Source organism: Pleuronectes platessa, chromosome 18 (genome assembly GCF_947347685.1).
Source record: "Pleuronectes platessa chromosome 18, fPlePla1.1, whole genome shotgun sequence".
Lineage (NCBI taxonomy): Eukaryota > Metazoa > Chordata > Actinopteri > Pleuronectiformes > Pleuronectidae > Pleuronectes > Pleuronectes platessa.
Genome location: NC_070643.1, coordinates 20,607,222 through 20,631,435, shown reverse-complemented (window position 1 = coordinate 20,631,435; position 24,214 = coordinate 20,607,222). Strand labels below are relative to the sequence as shown.

Genomic DNA, 24,214 nt, shown 5'->3' with positions numbered 1-24,214 from the left:
AAAACAACACGTGACGTGTTGAATTGACTTTATTTTCGTCCAACCTGGCAACCCGGACTCCTCCACTTCCTTCAAGCTGAACGCGACAGGACGAGCTGTTTTTCAAATATATAATTATAAACCTTTATTCAGCCTTAACTCAGTTCTTCTTCTTCATGTAAAACAACTTTAATTCAACGAGTTAAAAAAAAAACTAGAAACACTTTTATCACGTCTTCCGGGGTGTACCTGTTGTTATGGCAACGACTGGAGCGATCGTTGTGCGTTGAAGAAAAAACAAACAAACAAACAAACAAACAAACAGCAGCTGTCGGTGTTTCCTGCTGATTAACAACCGGAAATCAAGCAGCTGTCCCCGCGTCATGGCGCACTACAGAGTAAGTGTGCGACTCCACCACTTGTCGTGTTATTGTACTGGTTATTTACTGGGAATTCTTGTGGCACGACGCTTGTTGCTAGCTGGTTAGCATCGTGTAGCCGGGCCCTGAACGCACCACAGGCTGACTGTTGGGCTTTGATCTCGCGCAGCTGGTGTTTGTGGGTTCGTCGGTGTTTGTGGGTTCGTCGGTGACGCGTCTGTCTCGTTCCAGGCCGCGGAGTCCAAGCGAGAGCAGTTCAGAAGGTACCTGGAGAAGTCAGGGGTCCTGGACACCATCACCAGCGGTGAGTACACAGCCCTGGTTAGCATGGAGCCACTGGGAGCCCCCCCCCCCCCGCTCAGCTGATTCACGTCTCTTTTCCCTGTTGCAGTTCTAGTGGCTCTGTACGAGGAGACGGACAAACCCAACAACGCTCTGGAGTATCCTTCAGGTGCCTGAGCATCTGTCCAGGTGTTAATGTGGCTGACATGATGGTTTGAGTCCCCGAGGCCCCCCCCCCCACAGGCCTAAAACCAATATTTATCAGGGGGACACTTTGGTCCAGGTCCATCTACGGTGGCCCAGAGAGCTCAACGCACTGGACGTGAAGCTGCAGCTCATTGCTCTGTGAGGTCATTCCGGTCTGTTGCTCGTCAGTGGTGATTGAACCTCACCAAGCATTGAGCTGCAGCAGGTTCACCAGTTTTTTGAGGTCCCCTGGAAACACCATCAAATTGATTAACTTCTCTTAATGTGTAAGTGCTTTGTTTTCAATTTGTGTTTGAATCAATGCAGTGCTGTGTCTTGCTTACTAATAAACAACTGGTAGAAGAAGAAGAAGACACAGTAGATGGAGGCAGAAGACGAGTGTAACTCACAGGAAGCTCGATCTTCGTAACCATGAAGCTAAATTATTATTCATTTGTATGTTCATGATTCCGGATGAAAAGAACCCACCTGCTTTAGTGAAACCCAAAGATCGATCAGAATACTGTGACCTTGACCCTTCACCCTGCAGTTTCATAAAGGTTCACCTCGGGGGGGCTGGTCCAGAGCCGGCGGACACCGACACTCTTCGCATGGAGCTCGCCGACCTCCAGCAGAAGTGCAACCTGCTCATGGAGGAGAACAAAGAGCTGAGGAACAGGGTGAGAAGCATTAATCCCCAGTAAAGGTGTCTGTGTCAGTGTCTGTGCTGCTGTGACCTCTAACCTTCATGTCTCATTTCCCAGCTCATGCAGTATGAAGCGTCACCTGAAGAGGGAGCTGCAGAGTAGAGACGCGTTCTCTCGTCTTCTTTCAACAAAATATACGAAAAAAACTGGAATTTTTTCGAATATGTAAATGTTTATTACATAATAATACGGTGATCACAAAGTCACTGTTTTTTTTTTTGTTCTGCAACAAGAAGCAACTTTTGTTTTCTCACATTAAAAATGTGTTTTTCAGCATTTGGTGTCAGACGTTGTTTGTAAACGAAAGCACAAGATTCTTACTTTCTGAAATACAGACATTTAAAAAAGTGACTTCAAATTTGTAGGGATATTATTGGACATATTAACTAAACTTCTGAATATCAAGTAAAAAAACAATTTCATAAAAAAAGCAATAACTTACAGGTCGCATCTCATGTGCCTGATGAGAATTAGAGGTCTGATAGATGACAGCACATTTAAGAAGCTTTATTTTGTTCATACTATAGAGCAGGAGAGATGTTTTCCATTGTGTACTTTTAGCTGGATCACTGTCAAATATGTTGGAACAGACTCTGGATTAATTCAGTGTCACTGATTTAAAAGTATCCGGTTGCATAACTGTGTTGTGGCCTGAAACAATTTTATAGATCTGTGGTTCAGTTTTCCATCCCACCGATGTTCCATCCAACCAGATCATTAAAATCTGTCTGATGCACGTACCCGCTCGGCATAATGTGAAATAAACAAATCGGTGCACTGTGGCCTGGGAACCTTTTAGAGCAGTTTCATGTCTACAAGTTTGCTGCTCTTTGTTTTCAGTGGCACAATCTGATCTGACACCCGATCACATCTTTGAGTTTCTGTTGCATCCGAAGAGGAGACTGTAAATCAAGATGGACGACATGTCTCTATTTCCAAAAAATATCCCAGATAAGGGAGCCTCCCTCTTCCACGTTTGATTTATTTTGCAGCCGGGATCTGCGGAGTAGAGATCGTGGTGTGGAGCCGCGGTATCGAGGTCCTGCCGATACGCATGCTCGACCAATCAGGAGCCAGTGTCAGCTGTCAATCATGACGTTTTATCGCATCAAATACCGAATTAAAAACAACTTAACGTAAAAAACACTTAGTAAGATCTACGTAGAATACCTGAAACTATCTTTAGAAAAATTAAACAAAGCCAGCCACTAGGGGGCCATCGATGTGTTTTGGCTTCACTTTGGAAGAAACTGTCATGGCGTCCATCTTTATATACAGGCTCAATCCACAGCTGTAGGTCTGTTTATATCTGCAGGTCAGTCGGAGCTCGCCTGCTGCTGGCGCTGCTCGCCACCGACACCCTGCGGTTTGTGGGCGAGGCCGTGGGGCTGTTGCTCTCGCGGCTGTGCCGGGACACGGAGCTCAGCTCCCCTGCAGAGTCCGGGCTCTGAGACCTGCTCGCTCTCTTAATGTCCGCCTTGGAGAGCATCCTGGCTCGGGGGCCCACGTGGCTGCCGCGCAGCTTCATGCTGCTGCCGTGGCCGTGGTAGGAGTCTCCGCTGTCCGAGCCGTTCCCCTCCACCACCGTGGAGCAGTTCCACGGTGGACTGACCCTCCGAGACTTCCTTGCAATCCCTGACAGTGTAGGGCAGGAGGAGGCGTCTGCTACAGGGAGGGTGGGATACTCGGAGCGTGCACACTCCAGGTCGTCACGATGTGGAGATGGTTCCTCCGGCTCATCCTGTTTGTCCACAGGAGGTGAACGCGTCTCACTGCTGGTGTTGTTGGAGTTGCTGTTCTGCTCCGTGGAGCTCGGCACTCCCTCCTTGCCGTCCTTGTGGCTGTCTGGCTTTGCACCAGGGTCTCCTTGTATTGGGATGAAGGCCGAGGAGGCATTGAGCAGAGGGAAGTTGGGTCCGTTGCCCTGCTTCTCCAGCAGCAGCATGTATCCACTGGGTGCTGTGGGGATGGTGGTCTTGCGTCCCACCGAGGTTCCCGTGCAAACCTGATGAACGACGGAGTTCTTCTTGGACTTGTTGACGTAGTACTCATCGAGGTCGTCCTTCAGGTGCGGGTAGTAGTCCAGGAGGCCCTTCTTGAGCTTCTTGTAGCCCAGGTGCATGATCTCCAGGAGGCTGAGAAAGAGGGAGATGCAGGCGATGCCTTGCATGAACATCATGAACACAGACTTCTCTGTGGGCCTGGACACAAAGCAGTCCACCACGTTAGGGCACGGTTCCCTTTCACACTTGTAGAGCGGGCTCAGGCGGTGTCCGTACAGGATGTACTGACCCGACATGAAGCTGACCTCCACCACAGAGCGGGTGACGATGTGGGCCACGTAGGTGCACAACAGAGATCCTCTGAGCGGCGCCTTGTTGAGCTTCCCCTGCTCCAGCTGCCTCATCTCCTTCTCGATCCTCCTCCTCGCCTCGGCCAGATCCACGTCCACCGCCTCCAGCTCCCGACGCAGAGCCACCTTCTTGCAGTGGCGCTCCTTCTCCAGGGCCCGGAGCTGGTAGATGGCGTGGCCCATGTACACCAGGGAGGGCGAGGACACGAAGATGACCTGCAGCACCCAGTACCTGATGAGGGAGATGGGGAAGGCCTGGTCGTAGCAGACGTTTCGGCAGCCGGGCTGATCCGTGTTGCAGATGAAGTCCGTCTGCTCATCGTTCCACACGTCCTCCGCGGCGACGCCCAGCACCAACATCCGGAAGATGAAGAGGATGGTCAGCCAGATCTTGCCGACCATGGTGGAGTGGATGTGAACCTCCTCCAAGATCCCTCCAAGGAAGTTCCAGTCCCCCATCGTTTACATCAGCAGGGCTGGAGTCGGTGAGGTCAAAGGTCAAAGTCAAGATCATCCCATAATAATCAATACTGGATTTTTTACTTTGATGCTGATCAATATTTAGGAGGTTTTAAACCCAATAAGGTTAAATCAGCTCAGTTTTATTTTACATAAACACATGAAGCAATAAAGACGACAAAAACCTTAAAAAAGATCACTAGTTGTTTTTCTATTTTAGTAATACTTATACTATTCCTCTTTATAAAGAATTAAATAAGTTTGAAACTTTGGTCCTGTTGGAAATTTCTATCTCACACATAAATAATAATATAATGAAATGACTTAAAATCTGATCAATCAATTTGACTTTTTTTCCATTTTACGCCTCATTCACTTCCGTAGTTTCACTTTTGTTCATTTAGCTGCACCTGGAGCTTATTTTCAGATTCTAGTGTAAATGTATATTCTGGTACCATCTTGTTATATATTAATTAATACATTATACTTTACGCACATTTTCTATTAACACTCTAGTCAAGCTCTGAAGGCAGGACTCTGACTTGTATCTGAGTATTTGTTCTTTTACTCAATTACAATATCTATATTCTATCTTTAACCTGGTTTGACATCACACGACCAGTTTACCGTGTCACAGCTGAACACTAACACATACGACACTGTACTAATGTATGTATGACCTTGAGCTAATGATTTTAATGCTCTAATTATAGGTGTTAATGGGATTAGATCAAGTGATAACAGATAATCAATCGACCTCAACAGTCACGTCAAATATAAATCAATAACTCAAACCTGTGATATTATTAACAAGAAAGAAATGTTTTACCAGAGGGAAAATATCAGTGGAAAACTGTCTCACTCAAATCTAATTACACAAATTATGATTTTCACAATCAAACAGATTTTTAAATGAGTAAACTTACCTTTCATGTTGGAGATGAAATTTCACAATAAAAGCCTTTCTGCTGCGGCCGCTGCTGAACTCAATCCTACAGACTCATCTTTTATTTTCTTTATCCTTTCTGTAAAAAGTCAAAAGTTCCCGACGGCGTCAGACGACTCTACTGTCAGTGAAACTGGACCAAGAACCAGATGAAGCCGTCGCCTCCAGTTGTTCACAGCTTCCAGTCCATGAGAGAGAAAATCGATGGACGCTGGTGAAATGCTCTGTTGCCATTTACCTTAGAGCAGTGAGAGCGTCCGGCCCCGACAGTGACTGAGGCTGAACTGAGCTGCAGCGGGTTCCACTGTTTGTCTGGTTGAACCGAAAGGACCCTGAACTGGTTTGATCCTTTAAGTTCCCACTGGACACAACTGGTGCACTGGGTTGTCCCCTCCGCTGGGATGGTTCCCTGTATGAGAGTTAATCTGAAATCCCATTTGTTTACAAAGTGGATTCACATCTTGATTTGGTTTAATTTCCAGGACTGAATATTTTAATTAAGTTCTTGTTCACTCAGTTAAAACAGAAATATTCAACCTCCAGAAGTATCCATGTTGAGGAAGTGATCATTTCTGCCGATTTCTGTATTTTAATGTTTTACTACTGTATTAGTATCATGGGGAGATTGTCAATGAAGTTTATTCTGGTTTATTTCCAAATAATCTTCCTGAATAGAACCATAAACCCTGATTATTTTCATATATACACACATTACAGAACAACTGTGGGTAAAATAGAAAGTGATCACTCAGTAAAACTAGTTAATTCAGAAAGAATCTGTGATCTTAATTTATAAAATTGTGATTGTCTACAGACAAAAGATTCGGTATAAAGCTAAAATATTAACTGGAAGTCAAAAACACATTCTGCTTGTTTTCATGAAGTGGAACATCGAGGCTTCATGCAACTGCACTTTTTGTTTGATCATTGTTTTTCAGAGGCGTGTGTGATCAATGGGACACGTCCGATTTCATACATGGCTGCATCTCTGAATCTAATTTCAGTTATTCCTGCAGCTACTGTTCCATTAAAAGGAAATCAATGAACGAGGCTGGACCCAGGGGAACATTTCAGGTCCTCCCGAGGTTTCCTTCACATCAGCTGCTTTAAGGATTTCCCCACAAAGTTTACAAACTGAAGCCACACGTCGTTTCTTTTTACAGAACGTTATCATTTAATACTCAAAATAACAGTTTCTTTCTACGGATGATAGAAGATCGGGAGGATAAAACATGCCGTGACAACAAGAGCCGCTCAGAAAAACTATCAACAACACAGTCGGATAAAGATCCGATGATTTTTGAGGAAGTGTTGGAAAATTAAACACCTTCAGAAAAAGGTTCTACTGTTACAGAAAACACCACAAAATGAAAACGGATTAATGTCCAAACAGAGTCTGGTTGACTAAACACTTTAAAAAGATCGTATTATTTTTGTCCAAACAAGAGATTTCAATTCGTGTTTTTTTTTTAGTTTTTATTCGTCCAGGCAGCCAGAGGTTTTAATGTTAAAATATAAAAATATCAACTTGAAGTTTAATCCATCAGTGTCAGTTTATCTCTCAATCACATTACTGCTGCAGGAAAACTCGTTCCGAGTCGGTTGGTATCCGACATTAAAAGTGGAAGATTATAAATAATGTGCAACGTGATGAATTATCAATCAAGATGAGTTTAACGTTGATTTTTAAAGAGACACACATTTATCTCTGTGGCTGCGTAAAAAAAAAAAAAAGAGAAGAAGAACCACCCAAAAAACTTTGAATCTACGTTTGAGAAAACCACCTGTTTTCAGACATGAGCTCTGGAGAAGTGGGTCTGGATGTTTCCACACATGAAGAACACAGCAGGAGATCAGGAAGCCATCATTGACTTCTTTATCCTCGTCTTCTATTCACCTCTTTCTCTATGACGCCTTCCTGCTGTATTCTCACGTGGACTAACTTAGGTCATGTCTGAAAAGAAGCTGCTCTGACTCATTAACAACTTGGATTCCTTTTAAAATACTGACTGTTTTTGCAAAAATGGGTGCGTAGGGTTTAGAAAACTAAATTATCAGCAACTGTATGTAAAAAATAAAAAAAATACAACAGAATATTCCTGGCCGACTACCACTGAACATAGAACCTGCAAACTGCATCATGTTCCCATCAGGAAATATTACCAAAATAATTTTATAAAAACAAGCAAAGGACCTTGGGCATTGTTCATAAAAGGAAGCTGCAAAAAAAAAAACTTTCTACAAATGGTTCAGTGGACGTTACATTCATGTCAAACGAATCTTTTCTTAACAAACAACCAGCCCTGGTACTGAGCTGAAGGAAGGTTTAAAGGAGGGAGCGGATACTTTCTAGCGTCCTCCTGACTTGCGTCCTGCCCAGGACCTGGAGCGAGAGCGGGAGCGTGATCGGGACACAGAACGGGATCGTGAGTGGGCCGGGGAGTGTGCACGCCGCACCTCTTCCTCCGGGTAATGGGAAGTCGAAGCTTGGTTGATGTTTTCTCGCTGAGGCGCCGATCTGGAGCGCGATCGAGATCTTCCCCTGGACTCTCTCCTCGCTGGCCGCTGCTTGTATCTGAAGCCACAGAAGGTTGAGACAGAAAACCAGCCGAGGTTAACGAGCTGAACTGGCAAAAATAGTTTGTTGAAAAAAAATAAAATAATTGAAAAGATAACACAAGATGAGATGCAACTAGACACACCAGCTCAATATTAGATGCACAGATGCAACCAGGGAACAGTCGATGTTGCACATCAACCAAAAATCTTTGGCTTGGAGGCAGAAATGTTTAAAGTGGAAACCCAGGAAAATATAAAAGGGCCAAACATAAAAACAGACAGAATCTGACGTTGTGCTAAATGGCCACCGAACTTAAAGGGAAGTTGTACCTGTCTTCCTCACGGCTCCTGCTCCTTCCTCTTCCATTCATACGCCCCCGAGATCTGAGGAAACAAGAGTTTATTCAGTTATTCTCCTTTTCACAGATGTGAAGTTAATGTCAAATGAGATTAAATCACTTAAAGAGGAAAACTCACTCTCGCGGACTCTCCGAGCGTCTGCGCCGGCGTTCGCCCGACGGGCTGCGGGATCGGTATCGGTCGTAGCTGCGGCTGCGCGAGCGTCTGCGCCGGCTGTCTCGATCGTAGTCGTCGTATCGAGAGGATCTGCCGGGTGAAGGCCGATCCTTCGTCTTCATCTGGTTGGGAGCTGATGTGATGTGACACAGTTCAGACAGGAACACGACTGTTCATACTCATGAAACGTGTTTTCTGCCTCATTAACCAAACAGTGTAAACACAGGCTGTGTTTCCTTGATGAACAGGTATTTAAACAGGGTGACATCAACAGGAAGGAATCACAAAGTCACAAACATTCAAGTTAAATCTGAATCCACAGCTGAAATGATGTAAGAAACTACAAGTTTGGTCAGAAACTCACTCTTTCTGTCGCCCTGTGCAAACTGGATTTCAATCTGCCGGCCACCAACCCACTTCCTGTCCAGGCTGTGAAGAGCATCCTCTGCGTCGCGCACGTCCTCAAATGTGCTGAGTGGTTAAGGGTCGTATTCGCTCTCATGGGCAAATGTAAATCAATGTTTTCCTCTTGAACAAGTGCAGCAGGCAAAAGAAAAACTAGTTGTCTTTGCATAACAGAATTGATCAAGTCCATTATAACAGGAAAAATTATTATCTTGCTCACACCTTCATTAACATTATTTTATATTCATGTGAGGATAACAGAAGGTAAAAAAAAAATCTTAAATTTGTGTGGCTTGATTTAAGAGATTAAAATGACAATTTCTATGAACACACAAAATATCAACACACAAATAAACAATCAGTTGATTCTTGTAGAGATTAAAGATGAAGCAAGATTTTCAAACACATTAAATCATCGTCTGACGGATCAGTATAAAATAAATAATATATAAACAAATCAAACATAAATCAAATTGTTGCTTAATAAATAGTTTTGATCAGAAAATTAAAAAGTCATCGATATATCACAGGGACAAGTCGACTTTGAGGTCATGTCAGATTCTCGGATTCGTCTCAGGAGGATACAAAATGATTCAGACTTGTTACCTTTGCTTGACTTTGAACTTCATCTTGATCTTTACACTCTTTAATCGACTCCCGCAGAGACTCGGGTTTCCTGCTTGACTTTTTAACCTCTTTTCTTTGCCGCCACTTCCAAGCCTTGTCTCTTTTCCTCTTCATGCTTTACTTTTCTCTTTTCAACCTTTTCCCCCTCTCTGATCCTGAAGACCCCTGTGTGACTTGTCTTTACAGCTACTCTACACAGGGTCTTTGTTACTCTTTGTGGCCTGGATGCTTTTACATTTTCTGAAGCAATAACAGAGAAATATGTGCGTTAGATATTCAATCAAATTAAGTGCAAGGAAAACATCACATAAAAAACACACCACTGCTGAAAGAATAGTTTAAAATCATTTTGTTAGCAAGATGAAAAAGAACACAGTTAAAACATGATTGGGAAAGGATATTGAATGTATGCAAATCCTCTTGGTCGACGTGTATAGAAGTCAAGTGGGATGTAGACATCTACTATCGGCCCATAGCGGCCAAACTCACGCCGCAAATCCTCAGGCCTGAACACCGTAAATACAAGTATGACTCAACTGACCATCACGGGGAAACTCTACCGACATCATCAACCATGTGACAGCAGCTGGGAGAGCAGCTGGTGGCCGAGCTAAAGGGACATTTCACTCAAAGCACAAGGAGACAGTGTCCTTCTTACCTGGAGCCTGATCCACCTGTTTGCATAGAGCACGTGTTCTCTAACTGGAGGCACTGTTGCCAAAGGGCTGGATTACAAGAGACTCTCCAGTGAAATTTAATTTGAATGATCCAATATGGCTTTTAAAAATCCAAATTATCACAACGTGCACAAATGTTTTTTAAAGCAACACTATGCAACTTTTTTTTAAACTTCAAATAGCCTCATCAAAAAGAGTTTGATGGTTCAGTGACTGAATCTGTAGAATGTTCCCTTCCACTGTCAGAATCAGGTTCAGCAGGTTTTAGAGTGAAACTGAACCGCAGATCAGTTTGAAGACGTAGAAGTTACTATAACCAACGTTTATCTGCAATATTCAGCCAGAAACTAGTAAAATATGAGGAACTATAAAGATAGCTTGGTGGATTTGTTACAGCTGTTCTCTGCGCCCTGTGATGACAGGGGGCGCTGTTGCTCGGTAAAAGTTTACAGTGTTGCTTTAAGATTAAAAAAGTAACTTTCAGCTGCTGCAAGAGTCCAGATTAGTGGGAGAAATATCAGTTTCAATAACGTGCTCTCAACACAAAGTGAGTTTCATTACAAATGCTTTTTTCTTCTCTTGTGTTTTGTGAACTGTCCCTTTAGCACATTTTGTTAACATGCAATTAAAAGTGAAAACCCAGGTTCTACATTCAGCTTCCATTAAAAAAAATCAAGTACAACCTGTAGAATCTAAAATAGAATAATGTTTGAATCTCGGTTTCCTGTGTGAAACCTACAGGTTGATGCTTATTACACTGATGTATGAATCAAATCATGTGGGACTCAGTTTTAAAGAGTTCCTCCTGCATAATATACAAAGTATATTCTGAATACAAATAGTATTGGTATACTTTACTACTTGGATCTATAAACTGATATTATATGAATAAAATAACCTAATACTTCATCCACATGTGTCAATCAAAAGTGAATATATTATGTTTGCTGTTATCTGACGTCATGTGTATAATCAATGAGATTAAACCGCATTAAAACGTTAAAATGTATTAAAAAAACTGGTAGATACAATAAATAAGTTAATTAAATTATGTTTAATAATCGGCCGTGGACTGTGTGAGCTACAGATCGAATCCCGGTTCTATTGACGTTTGAAAACGCATCGCGGCTGAGAACACCTGAGTGTTGATCAGCTAACAGATGCTAGCTCGGTTAGCTCGTTGGTAAAAAATCTCAATCTCAGTGCAAACAAAGAAAAGTCCCCGAGACAGAGAAGGTCGCCGCGGGCACTTTGCGAAAAATATCAAACTTCTGTTTCAGTTTGAACACGAGTGCAAACGAACTCCATTATTATTCTGCACGACGGTTCAACGTCAGGCTAACAGTAGCATGCTAAGCTAACGAAGCTAGCTGCGGGTGAGGGGGGTGGATCGTGCTAGACCCTGCGGCGGTGATGGCGCCGGGACGCGGACTCACCTGGACTCATCGCCGATGTTCCTGACAAACAGAGACGTGCTCGGAGGTCTCATGTGTCTGGCCATGAAATTAAAGTCCCGCAGCGGCAGAAAAACGTTGCTACAGAAAAAAACAGCGTTGACAAATTGCGCTGAACATGCGCAGTTAAAACGCGCCTTGTTCGCTCCTCTTCTTCGTCCGGGTGTATTTGAGGGCGAACATCGACACAGCACATTACCGCCACCGCCCGGTGAGGAGTGTGAACTGCAATGTGCAGTGTTGACAGTGTTTCAAATTTGATTAAATTGATGTTGGTAAATTGTGGAAAGAGAAAACAAAACAACCATAAAGAGACACAATGATCACAGAAACACAAAATGACCAATAAAGACACTCAAAGAAACACAAGTAATCATGAAGAATCACAACTACAGGAACAGAAAGCCAACACATTGAGGCTTCACAACAATAAAAAGACACAAGAAATTATCACAAATTCAACACAAAACATCCACAAAGGAACCAAACGACCACATAGACACACTAGACGCATTGTTTCTAGCTGTTTTGTTTCATTTTCCATGTTTGTGTCTTGCTCCTCTTAATTGTAAGAAGGGACTGTTATATGTGTGGGTCCAGTTGAGTCACGTTCATCATGTCTTTTGCTGTGAACTGAATACAGACAAGTATTTTGGGTTATTATTGAACTTTATTCAATGATTTCAAATGTATTAAGCCTCATTCCTGAGTTCTAGAGGGCCCCTGGCTGGAGGCTGAGAGGGTCCGAGGTCCATGGATGAGTGACAGCTGCCGATCAAACTCGTCTGCTTCTGCTGATGAAAGTCACTGATCCAGAAGTGACCGTCTGGAAGCAGAGACACAAACAAACATGACACACCCACAAAAAACTCACAGTCTGTGTTCCTAAGCCTAAACTAAAGCCTCTAACCTCGACCATGTCCTCTCCCTGGATCTCTCGGACAGACGTGAATTTAGCCGTCTCAGCGATCAGCTTCCCCTTCTCCTCTCGGACGGTGCACTGCACAGGAACACACACATGGACGGAAAGAGGGTGAAGAACTGAACCAACTGTCAGAAAGGGTCGTTTCCTACTAATCTACAACATGTTTGTAATAAACACATCAACCTGGAAGATTTCTCAGTAAAAGTGTACGCCAGAATATCTCGAGACACAATATTTGAAGGTTGACTTTACCACATTTAATAAATAACTTAATGTCCAGAAGGTTTGGTTTCTAATTAGTAATTTAAAGCAATATTATATTGAAGAGGAGGGACAACTGAATAAGCACTTTCACCCATTTTTAATTAAATGTATTCGTTTATTTCTTTATATATTTTGATATTAAGAGTGTTATTATGGGGGTAATTGGGGATGAGGAAGGACGGAAGGGTTTTATTTAAAAGAAACAAAAAGGCACTAAACAGAAATGAAGTGGGAAAAAATGGCATGATGTCAAAAACAATGTCATCCTCTAAATAAATAAATATACCTAAAAATTCAGTTACAAATTACAACTCAATATGAAAAAAAAAGAATCACTCATTTGACTCTTCCTCATGAAAAAGTCATCCCTCCATTAGAAGATCTTCATCTTTAACATTTCAGTCTGTCAGGAGAAACCTTCAATAATCTGAGACCTTAACTTAAAAAATCATCATCATCATCTCTGGCATCTTCCCCTCTGTTTCTACTTTGTTTGAAATTACCTTGAACTTCCTGCCGTCCAAAGACTCCATCTCTGACTCCTGTCCGAGGCTGAACGAGTGAACTTTGGTGCAGACGGGAGTTTTCATGGTGTAGGTGAAATCTTTGCCTTTCTGCTCGATCACTATCACCGGTTTGATCTCCTTGCGCATCTTCACGACCATCTGAGGTGCACCTGAAACCCAGAGATCAAAAATAAACATGTCTGCTCACGGTGCATCAATTAATCAATCCCTCAAATATGAGAACACATCCGTACCAATTATCTTCAGGAACTCCTCCAGATTTTCCTCAGTATAAACTTTCCAGGTGCCGCTGAAGTCCATAGCTCCTGGTTGTGCTGCTGCCTGAGGGTGTTTGTTGTGCATGTTGTGTTAATCCCGTCACAAACCGCTGGTTGTCATGTTGGGGACTTTAAACTCCCTGTTATTTAGACTGGAACTTCCAATGAGACCCACAACAGGTGGAACGTTCCTTTACTCCTCCCTCACAGGCTGTGATGCAACATTGTTAAATAAACTAACAACCGGTCTTTTGCCCAAGGTTTGATTCTTTTATTGTTTTATTTTAACAACTGCACTTTAGTGAATTGCCCTGTGAAAGTTGTGATATTAAACAAGCTTTACTTTACGTATAGATAAACAGGGTTACTGTGTTTTTCTCTCCACCTGCTTCACACGCATCCATTTCCCCAAATCCAACAAAATCCATGCCCGTTATTCCTGAACACTAACGATGGCAGAACTTTATTTCAGAGGGGAATTAAAGCTTTTCTTCACACAACACATATTTAAAACAAATATTCCTCTTATACATGATATACAAATACTTATACTGGCAAAACACAGGAAAGCACAGACATTTTAAGGCAAACATGTGCAGGCAGCAGAAGCTCAGGCAGTCCAGTCCAGTGCAGACATCGAAGTCGATTCAGTCTCAGATAAACATGCTCAGTTAAGAAGAACACACACGTTAGCTCCTCAACGCTCACATTACAAATGACTCACACTTATTGTTAATACTGTGCCGAGCTGCTGTCCCTGAGAAAACACTGATCAGTCAGGAAACATCAACATGCTGAGTCGGTCATAATATATCATTTGCAGTTTGCTCTTGACTTTTTAAAGTTGTTTTAACATTCTTTTTAAGATTCAACAGATCGACATCTTCTATTCAACCAACCAGTCTTAAGTTCATAATACGTTTTTGCGGTTTATATAAATTAAATATTGATATTTTGGTGGATTTTCTTGAACAAACAAACATAAACAATCATCAAACAGAAAACATGTACAGAGCAGCACATTTTAGGTTAGAGGCTATGCTTTGAGCTAAATGCTAACAAACTGCTTTACCATGCTCATGCTAGTTTAGCATGATAGCATGCTAACATACTACTAACTGGTACAAAGCTGAGCCTGATAGGAAAGTGTTTACTGAAGCAGATATTCTGTTAATTAAAGTTTTTGTTCACTGATGCCCACAAACTACAAAGATGGACGACATGACCGCTCCCAAAGAGTGAAGCCAAAGAATTTTGATCACCCCCTGGAGGCTGCTTGCAGTATAGGTCCGGCACCCCCTCATTTTGGCATTATTTCTGCACAGCAGGAGGAATCGGAGGTGTCGTCCATCTTTATTTGCAGATTGTGGCCTGAACCAAGTTTTATCACAGTCCAGTGGCTCCCAAGACATTTCACTTGGAAAAAATACCCCACGATCGTGTAAACAGGATTCGTCCTCTGGGGACAAAGAATGTTTGTACAAAAAGTTCATGGCAGTTTGGAGGCGCTCTTTTTAAATGACCTCAAATACATTAAAGCACTTCTGATATGTAAAGGCATTTTACTTTTCGTCCGACACTGATTTATTCATCAGAATTTATTCTACGTTATTCCTAATGTGCTTTGAGCGGGAAACTCCACCCATCTGGTGCTTCAAGTTTGGTAAATCAAGCACTTTGTCTTTTGTGTTATTAAATGCACGTGTGCATGTTAAGACTCAATGTGGACACGTGGCTCACATCAAAACAGGAAATACTTGTGGTCCGTGCTTTGGTATGAGGAAATAAGAACTTCTGGACATTAAGGAATAATGAAAATACAATTTGATCCCATAAACATAAAAACGATCACAAATATAAAGCTTTGCTCCGACTGCTCTTCCAGTGATCTGACAGAATGTAACTGAAGACACGAGAAGTGAAGAGGAGGACACAACCTCGTATATCAAGAACTGTAAACATGTGTTTCCTCATGAGACGAAGGAGCCGTCCTCCTCCTCATCTTTGTTTGGACCAGGGTCACTAAGGCAGCGGGATAGTTTCAGTTGCTCCTCCTGGTCGTCGGGTGCTTTCGCCCTCAGCTCTGTTTCATCTTTATCTGGCAGTGCGCTGCTCTGATTGGGCCTCGGGGTCGCTTCGTTCATCAGGCCGATGGCGTCAGGAGGGCTGTGATGTGTCTGAGCTGCTCGACCTCTGGGGCTCTCGGCCTCAGTGTCGTACGTGTAAACCTGGTGTTCTGGGAAAAAGAAATGGTTCATTGATGCATTAGTGTTTGAACAAAGTCTACGAGCTGCAGCAAAACCATGAACACAAGAAAAAAATTCACATCTCCTTTTTATATATATATATCCTTTTTATAAATATATAGCCACTGGTAAAATATTTAACAAAATGTTGAAACTACAACAAGTAGAAAATAAGTAAGGCTGTAAAAATTTGCATTTCATGAAAATCTAATTTGAATCAACAAGCTATTGATAGCCTCTGAAATCCATATTTTATTTTAGGATGCCGTTGATAAAAACACGTACTAAACATTTAACAGTTGAAAACGCAACAATGCCCTCTGGTGGTTAAACTATGTAATGGCAGCAGTGGTTAGGAAATGAGCAACATGCACAGAAATACAAATTGTTTGCTTCTGAATAATCTTGGTTTGATTATTTCCTCATCATACACATCAGTTTGAAAGTAATACTATAGTAACAATATTTTCAGACAACGTTTGCATCCAGAAATTAGATAATTCGAATTATCTATTAAGATTTAAGTAGAGGACAAACTCTAAAAATTTAACTTCACTGTAAAAGCTTCATGTGTTACCGACCTGGCTCAAAACAGACTTTCCTCACTGGCGGGGTTTCCTGGCGGTTGGCAGGGACCGTGAGGTAGTGACTCATCTGTGAAGGAAACAAAATGTGGTTCTTGTGGACAGTTTTAGAAACAGAGACGATGAAGAAACAACATCAGCGTTGAAACTCACCCTCCTCTCCATCTCCACCCTCTGCTTCCTGAAGCGAACCTCACTCAGATTGTCCTCGAAGGGATCGATCAGCAGGTCGTGTCTGCTGTAGGAGCGAAGCTGAGGAGAGAGAAGAACATCAAGCCCAGCATCAGACGACAAGATTCTTAAAGGTCTCGTTCTCAAACAGTTAAACAAGTTTTGTTGTGTTGGAATGTTCCTGTAACTTGTAAAAAAAAAAAAAATCACATTCCGGAACACTGGTGCAGATCAGTGAATAATTCATAACTCTTCACTGAGGCCGGTCTCACCCTCTGTCTCGTCTTCTGCAGGTTTGCTCTCAGGATCTTTCTGATCTCCGCCTCTCGACTCTTGGAGATGCTCGGTATCGCTCGTCCTCTGGTCGGACCCTTCGGCTGAATGTTCCTGCAGGAGCACACAAAATACATCTGACATTTGACATTTATTTTAGGACCATCTCTTTATAACAATTCCACCAGCTGCAGACTTTTAAAATGGACTTCTCTTTATTTCAAGTTACCGTGTAAACTATTAAACATTAATACAACCAGTTGATGTATTTCACCATAGTTTTTCCATTTAATTTTCAAATGATAATCAAATTTTAAATGTGAGAATATGATGATGGCAAAAATAATACTAATAATATGAAGTGAATTTGAGATCAACCCATTAATCCATCTGAGAAACGACAGGAGGATCTGCTCTGGTTAACTCGGACTCGTACTCACTGCATGGAGACGGAGGACACGATGGAGGGCAGCTTGGCGGAGCTCCCGCTCTCCACCAGCATCATGGCCTGCTTCATCTCCATCTTGTTGTAGAAGGAGATGAGCTGAGGCTCGGTGGAGCGTTCGCCCGCGATCAGCCACTTCTTCACGTAGGACTTGTTGAAGCGGTTCAGCCTGAGAAGAGAAGAAACGTCTTTTTAAAAAGGTTATTTCATTTCAACATCCTGACCACAGGGGTAGACAGAGGAGCCATGGAAACAGTGAGGATTGAGACAGCGTATTACTTGTCTTTCCAGTGATGGTGTCCGTAATGACCACAGACTTCTTCAATCCCTGTGAGCAGATGATCCAGGAACTGAAGACGAAACAAGTTTTTATAGTCAAAAATCACACATTTACCTGGGAGGGCTCGGACATTTGTACAAAATACAGAAACTGCCAACATGGATAGAAACCTTTCTTCATAAGAGGATCATTAATCGATGATCTATCAGGTGTATAAGTCAAAAATGAACAATTACTTATTCATTGTTTTGCACTTTAAGTCCCTTTACGTCACCTGTGTGTGAATCTCCTCGTTTATTGATCTCTTGCTCTCCTTCTTCCTCTTCACTGCAAGAAGCTCCACCAGAGGCCGGATCGTCATCCCCTGAAAACACAGGAAGTGAAGGCGTGCACGTTTTGTTTTTCCTCTCATGCACACGCACACACTTGTTGTGAAGACACTCCCTGACATAATTCATAAACAGTACTGATGAGTGTGCTGCAAATCATCCTCCTCACCACTAGTTGGCAGTAAAGACTAAACCTGACTAATAAGGACAAAATAAAATTATGTGAAAAACAAAAACCTGTTCTTCAAACTAATTTTATTCATTTACTTCCTGGAAAAGTAGAATATTATGAGTTATTTAAATAATCATGTTGCACTAGAGAAGAGCTGCCATCGGTTCTGACAAACGTTCGAGACCAGAGAGACTCGCTCTCACCTGCACAAAGACGGTGAAGAAGATGACGGTGATGATGGCGGTGAGGAACATGTTCTTCATCTCGTTGTTGGTCAGCAGGAAGCCCAGTGAGAAGGCGATGGCCCCTCGCAGGCCACCGTAGGCCACGATGAACTGGTCCTTTTTGGTCAACTTCACAATGCGGAATTTATTGATGATGTACGTGAGGCCGATGACTCCTGAGACACACAAACACAACAAGAGGCAACTCTCAACGAATGTTACTGTGCATTAAACTAACAATTCAATATTTAAACAAATCACACAACAACATATATCACATCAATGTTGTGTGTGTTTGTACTGACCCAACACTCTCGACACTAAACACAGGATAACCGTGAGAATGACGAAGGTCCAGTTCCAGGCGTGAGGACCAGCTACTGTGGAAACACCGAGGAAGATGAAGATGAGTGTCTCGGTCACGCTGCTCCACATCTTCAGGAAGTATTTGATGGTGGTGTGGGACTTGTGGGAGATGTTGGCCTCCACGTACGGCCGCATCGTCACGCCACACGCTATCAACCTACTCGTGACCGGGAAAGAACGAAGGAAGAAGAAGAGAAGAAGAAAGAAAGAAATCTTGAGACGAGCTGGTCTGATTTTCGGGACAAGGTCAGTCGCACATTCCAGGATGTGAGGTCAGATTTCTTTCAGTGTCTGACTCACGACATGATCCCTGACAGGCGGAAGACCTCAGCCGAGAGATACGCCATGTAGCTGTAGAGGAAGACAAACAGCGGCTCGATGACCCGGGTGTGAGAGGTGAAGCGGGAGGTGAAAGCCCCCAGGAGGCCGTAGATGGCTCCCACCATGATGCCTCCCAGAGAAACCACGAAGAAGCAGACGACTCCGAGGAGGGCGTCGCCCACAGTCACGGTTCCGGCCTGAGAGAACTCCCTGAACAGGTGATACAGAACCTGCACAGAGGGAAACGGGAAAAAACAAGTTAACACAAGATTTAATTGAATAACTTTCCACCAGTGTCTCAAACCTCCGTCTCTCGTTCCACTCACCACGGTGACGGCGTCGTTGAGCAGCGACTCCCCGAACACGAGGATGTGCAGCAGCTCGTTGATGTGGATCTCCTCGAACACGGCCAGCACGGCCACGGGGTCCACGGCCGAGATGATGGTGCCGAACAGCAGGCAGGACAGCAGGTCCACGCCGCCCAGCTGCGCTCCCGCCATCTGACACACGGCGTACATCATCCCGCCGATGAAGAAGGCGTTCCACAGCGTGCCCACCACCGCGAACACCAGGATGGTGCCCAGGTTCTCCATGAAGGGCCGGATGGGCAGGAAGTAGCCGGCATCGAGGATGATGGGAGGCAGCAGGTAGAAGAAGAAGAGCTCGTAGTGGAGGACGGGGGCTTTCTCTCCGATGGCTTTGATGAGGCCGCCGACCAGCAGGCCCACGACGATCAGCAGGCAGCTCTCTGGGACCACGCTCGACACTCGGGGGATAATATGAAAACCTGCAGAGTAACAGGACTATGAATTTTAACCTCTCCGCAACACAGCCGGTGGTGTTAAATCATTGGGTTGTTGGTCCCATTCAATTGAGGACGATATCTCAAGAGTGCTTTGAAGAAGTTTCTTTAGATCTGCTACAAACAGACAGTTGGACTCAAGGCTGAACCGAATAGGATTTGGTGGAAAAAGGCCAAAGGTCAAGGTCACTGTGACTTTGGAAAGTACATATTTTACCTTGTGAACACAATATTTCAAGAACACCTTGAAGAATTTTTTTCAAATCTAGTTACAGCATTAATATGGACTTATGGATGAACAGATGAGAGTTTGAAGGTCAAAGGGTGAAAGTCAGAGGGCATCAGACCTTACTAAACAAGTGGTCTTGTGAACGCAACATCTCAGAAACACCTCAAAGGAATTTCTTTAAATTGGGGGAAAACATTAACTGGGACTCACAGATGAACTGATTAGATTTTGGTGGTTGAGGGTCAAAGGTTAAAGTCATGGTGACCTCATGTTCATGCAATCTTATTTTTTCAAGGGTTATCAATACTGTCATTTCAGTAAAGGCTCTGCAAACTTCCTCTACCTGGGTCGTACACTAACCATTAGGTCGTTGGTTTGATTCCCTGCCCGTATGTGTGTATGAATGGGTGAATGTGACTCGTACTGTAAGTACTTTGAGTGATAGATAAGACAATATCTATATAAACTATTTACCATCTCTCTCTCTTTTCACTTAACTGCACCTTGGCAGTTGTTCTCTGCGTCATGTGACCCCGGCTGCTGAATACGACCGTGTTCCACAGTGTTCGATACAGTCAGTGGTCTTGTGTGCAGCCCCCCCCCCCCACACACACACACACTCTGACTCTGCACTCTGCACACTGACATTTTTGTTATCGAGCTTTGCATTCAGACAGGAAGTGGGACCGGCCCCTCGCAGACCACAGCTGGACGAACAGATAACGACGCAGAAGAGCTTCACTCTTCAGCCAATCACAAACCAGAGAGTTCTACAGCCAATCCGCCATCCTACATCCAGGACATACATCTCGAACTGAGGCCAACACCGAAATCAACATTCAGAGTTTCCAAAATAAACGTTGGTTGGTTATAAATTATTATGTAGAGGGATAAACGCAAATAAGTAAACAACAAGTTGTTGCAATACAAATGAAACTGGCTCGTGATTGGTCGAGCACGCTCACAGGCATGGGAACTGAATGAGCTCACTTACTGTTATTGTTTAATATAGTAAAAATATGTTGAGCCGTTACTTCAAACTTGAGTTGGTTAGTTTCTCCTTTTAAGACGATGCTCTGCTTCAGCCCTCTGGCTCCATGTTTAATATTTACTCTGGGGATAAACTCATTTTCCTCTTCAGCCACATGAGCTTATTTTAGTTTGACCCTTTTAACCTCTTGTCTTCTTGTGTCTGCAACAAATGTCGAAGGGTTAGAGTTTAAAATTCAGCTGTGACGAGGAGATGGAGAACAGTTGTTGGGTGAAGTTGATCCTCTGGAGATTCCTGAGGATTCATCTGGTGTCAGCGACCTTCAGCTTGGACGCAGACACTCAGAGGCGACTGGGCAGTGAAAGCTCCAGCGACAGAGACATTTATCCCACAGCTGATTGGCTCCTTTGCTCCCAGATACTCAATAGTTGTGTGGATCCATTTATTTTTATAACTTTCTTGAACATTATAATTTAGGGCCTTTTTGGACATTTTCACTGATTTCCCACGGAAGCAGTCGTTAATCTTGATGTAAATAAAACCTGACATATTTATAGGACGGATGTTTATGAGTCTGTGTAATTTGGTTTAGCTTGAGTTAATTCAACGGGACCTTTATTGAGGTCTGAGCTGTACTGAGAATCTTAATACAGTTTTTATAAGTATATAAATATATGTTTTGATTCTCTTCTTAGCCACAGATCCAACCAGTATCTAGTAAGTCAAGTACACGTTCTCAAAATTGCTGCTTCTCTTGGTCATATAGGAAATGTTTATTTCTTACGTTTTGACTTTTGGTCAAACAAAACGGGACATTTGACATTTTTAACTTACAAACTGGTTAGTCCACTAATAGTTTAATAATCCACTAATTTAACCTGTTCAGTCATAATCTATTAGAATCTTCAAACTACTCCTATAGATTAGTAAATACAAGTTTTGCTTCTCCTTTGTTTTTTAGAACTTTTCCTTTAGAAATTTTAAAAACAAAAGTGAAGGGCTCATTAAACAGAGCTCGATCAACCAGCTCCTCTCTCTGCTCTAATGATGCAGTGTTAATTGATTCGGTTTTAAATGATGCAGTGTTAATTGATGCAGTGTTAATTGATTCAGTGTTAATTGCTGCAGTATTGGTGGATCTGTCAGATCAGCAGTGTGTCTCTCACCGAGTTTCATGAGCAGAGCCAGGAGGATCCACAGAGAGATCTCGAAGGGCTTCCTGACGTGCTCGTAGTTGAAGGACAGGACGGGGAAAGCCTTCTTATGAGCCGTGAGGTTACTCCGAGGATGGAGGTCCCGCTCCCCCGGCTCTGCCACCCGGCCCGGGTCTCTCCCCGTCCCGTTGCTCTCCCCAGAACCCTCGTCACGACTCGCGGAGGCGCCGGCCGCGAGCAGCAGCACGCAGGCGAGGAGCCCGGCCAGACGCGCTGCGGAGCGGCCACCGCTGCTGCTGCTGCTCCGGGGAGCACAGAGCGCGAGAGCAGCCATTTTCACAAGGCTTCTCCGCTGCTGTGATCTGGATCCGAGGAAGATGAAGATGAGGAAGAGGAGGAGGAAGAGAGCGGTGCGGACAGGAGCGCGCTTTTACGCACGGGCATCTTCACATTACGCACAGCTGAAGAAGAACAGAGGCTTCATGACGTCAGTAAAAAACTCCTGACGTCAGTGGAAGGTGACTTTTTGAAATATCCTCACGTCTCAGATTCAAACGTGGAGATTTGTTTGTTTGTTTAATTCTTCACTTCTTCTTGTTTCCTCCTCCTCTTCTCAACTTCACGTGTTATCATCCATCACATCGAGTCTTTCTCTGAACGTTTTAATATCCAGCTCATCCAGAGCGGAGGCACACGTTCACTGACACCTGCTGGACGGAGGGTGAACTACAGCCACCAGGCAGCTGCGGGATCCAGATGTGTTTTACTTCAGTATTTCACTTTATACTTCAACTCAATGGCAGAAGAAGAATTCAGATACTTAACTATTACTACTACAGTTATATATATGGTGCCACATCCTCTGGACCAATCATATATAAAAGAAACATAGAAACTTCAGAGAACTAAAATATATAAATAATTTCAGACGTTTTAAAATCAAAAGTGGTAAAGTTAATTCCTCAGGGGCCTCGTTTGACCCCTCTGACCTCTGACCTCCGGGCCTGTGTCTTATAGACCCATTCATCTGAAGGCTCGTGTGAAGAGAGAAACAAGAAGAAAGAAAGATGAAAACATTCCTGCTGTTGTTTCCAAATGTGATTTTATTTCTCTCAAATGTCTTAATTCCCTTCATGAGGGGAGAAAGAAGTTAGAGACTGTTATGAAACTAGCGAGTTTTGATTTTCTTTTTATTAGAAGTAGCTTCCATCGTTTCTCTTCAGAGTAAACAAAGGATTTCACAGCTCTCACGTTCTCTTTCAACGTCTCTGTCCGTCCCCAGGAGCAAAGATGTAGTTAAACCAGCATCGGAGGCTGTTTCCGACAGAGTTAAATCTCCATCTCTGTTTGGTCGACGGGCGGAAAAATGAATCTGCAGGTGACATGAGCTGAAAAACAACAACTGGTGTTTCTCAGAGGCAAAGAACTGTAAACACATGTCACCTTGTGGACACAAACTAAAAGAATACATTAAAGAACACGTGGGCTCTTATCTCAGTGTCTCATCCGCAGCAGCCCCCCCCGGGAGAGATTCATTCACATGAACTGCTCCGTACAGTTTGTGCAGTCACCCGACGTTTCAGCTTCCTGCTAAACTTTTCCACGTGACTGACGCCGGAGATCCAGCGACACTTTGGAAACTGACTGAGAACCACCATTTGTTTTAACGTCCCAGAAATATCACTGTAGAGAAAATCTGCACACACCCACTGAAAACATGATTTTGAACATCATTTATTAGAGAATTATATATAATGACAATTCAATTTGTTTATAGTGACATTTTAATTTTATACTTTCTTAATAAATACAATAAAAACATTGAATTAAAGTTATATTTTAGTGAACTGAAGATTTCCTGATGAGAGGAGCTTCTTCACAGTTTGTGTAGCACATAATAAATACTCACAGCATTAATACATAAAGGTGCAACAGCAGAACAAGACTGGACTGAAGAATTCTGCAGGAAATTAAGTGACTAATTTTAATAAACATTATTTCTGTGAGAACATCTCCTTTAATTAATAAAGTACTTTTTGTTAAATTTATTATTTTGTGTGTTTAGCTGCATTATAAAATGCATCAAATATTAACAAGTCTATAACTTTGACGCTGAGAAGATTG

General features: G+C 43.0%; 5 protein-coding genes across 5 annotated transcripts; 1 reads left to right on the top strand and 4 right to left on the bottom strand.

Annotated features, from left to right (window-relative positions):
• Window positions 1-35: 35 nt before the first annotated feature.
• Window positions 36-1,810, top strand: mycbp (MYC binding protein). The gene is made up of 5 exons (XM_053446336.1): window positions 36-377; window positions 591-663; window positions 751-799; window positions 1,378-1,507; window positions 1,592-1,810. Exons 1-5 carry the CDS (start codon window positions 363-365, stop codon window positions 1,634-1,636), a joined length of 312 nt encoding a protein of 103 aa, XP_053302311.1. The 5' UTR covers window positions 36-362; the 3' UTR covers window positions 1,637-1,810.
• A 1,027-nt stretch (window positions 1,811-2,837) lies between these two features.
• LOC128461368 (gap junction alpha-9 protein-like) lies at window positions 2,838-4,346 on the bottom strand. The gene has a single exon (XM_053446260.1). The coding sequence runs from the start codon at window positions 4,344-4,346 to the stop codon at window positions 2,838-2,840; it is 1,509 nt and encodes a 502-aa protein (XP_053302235.1).
• Window positions 4,347-6,442: 2,096 nt separating this feature from the next.
• LOC128461402 (serine/arginine-rich splicing factor 10) lies at window positions 6,443-11,702 on the bottom strand. The gene is made up of 6 exons (XM_053446328.1): window positions 11,513-11,702; window positions 9,801-9,905; window positions 8,732-8,835; window positions 8,329-8,500; window positions 8,182-8,235; window positions 6,443-7,867 (listed from the first exon to the last, which is right to left on the bottom strand). The coding sequence occupies exons 1-6, from the start codon at window positions 11,575-11,577 to the stop codon at window positions 7,642-7,644; spliced, it is 726 nt and encodes a 241-aa protein (XP_053302303.1). The 5' UTR covers window positions 11,578-11,702; the 3' UTR covers window positions 6,443-7,641.
• A 484-nt stretch (window positions 11,703-12,186) lies between these two features.
• LOC128461410 (fatty acid-binding protein, liver) lies at window positions 12,187-13,607 on the bottom strand. Its single transcript, XM_053446334.1, has 4 exons — window positions 13,480-13,607; window positions 13,223-13,395; window positions 12,441-12,530; window positions 12,187-12,356 (listed from the first exon to the last, which is right to left on the bottom strand). The coding sequence occupies exons 1-4, from the start codon at window positions 13,586-13,588 to the stop codon at window positions 12,306-12,308; spliced, it is 423 nt and encodes a 140-aa protein (XP_053302309.1). The 5' UTR covers window positions 13,589-13,607; the 3' UTR covers window positions 12,187-12,305.
• A 343-nt stretch (window positions 13,608-13,950) lies between these two features.
• Window positions 13,951-22,764, bottom strand: LOC128461354 (Na(+)/H(+) exchanger beta). The gene is made up of 12 exons (XM_053446240.1): window positions 22,103-22,764; window positions 19,241-19,701; window positions 18,894-19,144; window positions 18,533-18,750; window positions 18,207-18,403; window positions 17,777-17,866; window positions 17,502-17,572; window positions 17,218-17,391; window positions 16,777-16,891; window positions 16,487-16,585; window positions 16,331-16,403; window positions 13,951-15,739 (listed from the first exon to the last, which is right to left on the bottom strand). The coding sequence occupies exons 1-12, from the start codon at window positions 22,422-22,424 to the stop codon at window positions 15,474-15,476; spliced, it is 2,337 nt and encodes a 778-aa protein (XP_053302215.1). The 5' UTR covers window positions 22,425-22,764; the 3' UTR covers window positions 13,951-15,473.
• Window positions 22,765-24,214: the final 1,450 nt, after the last annotated feature.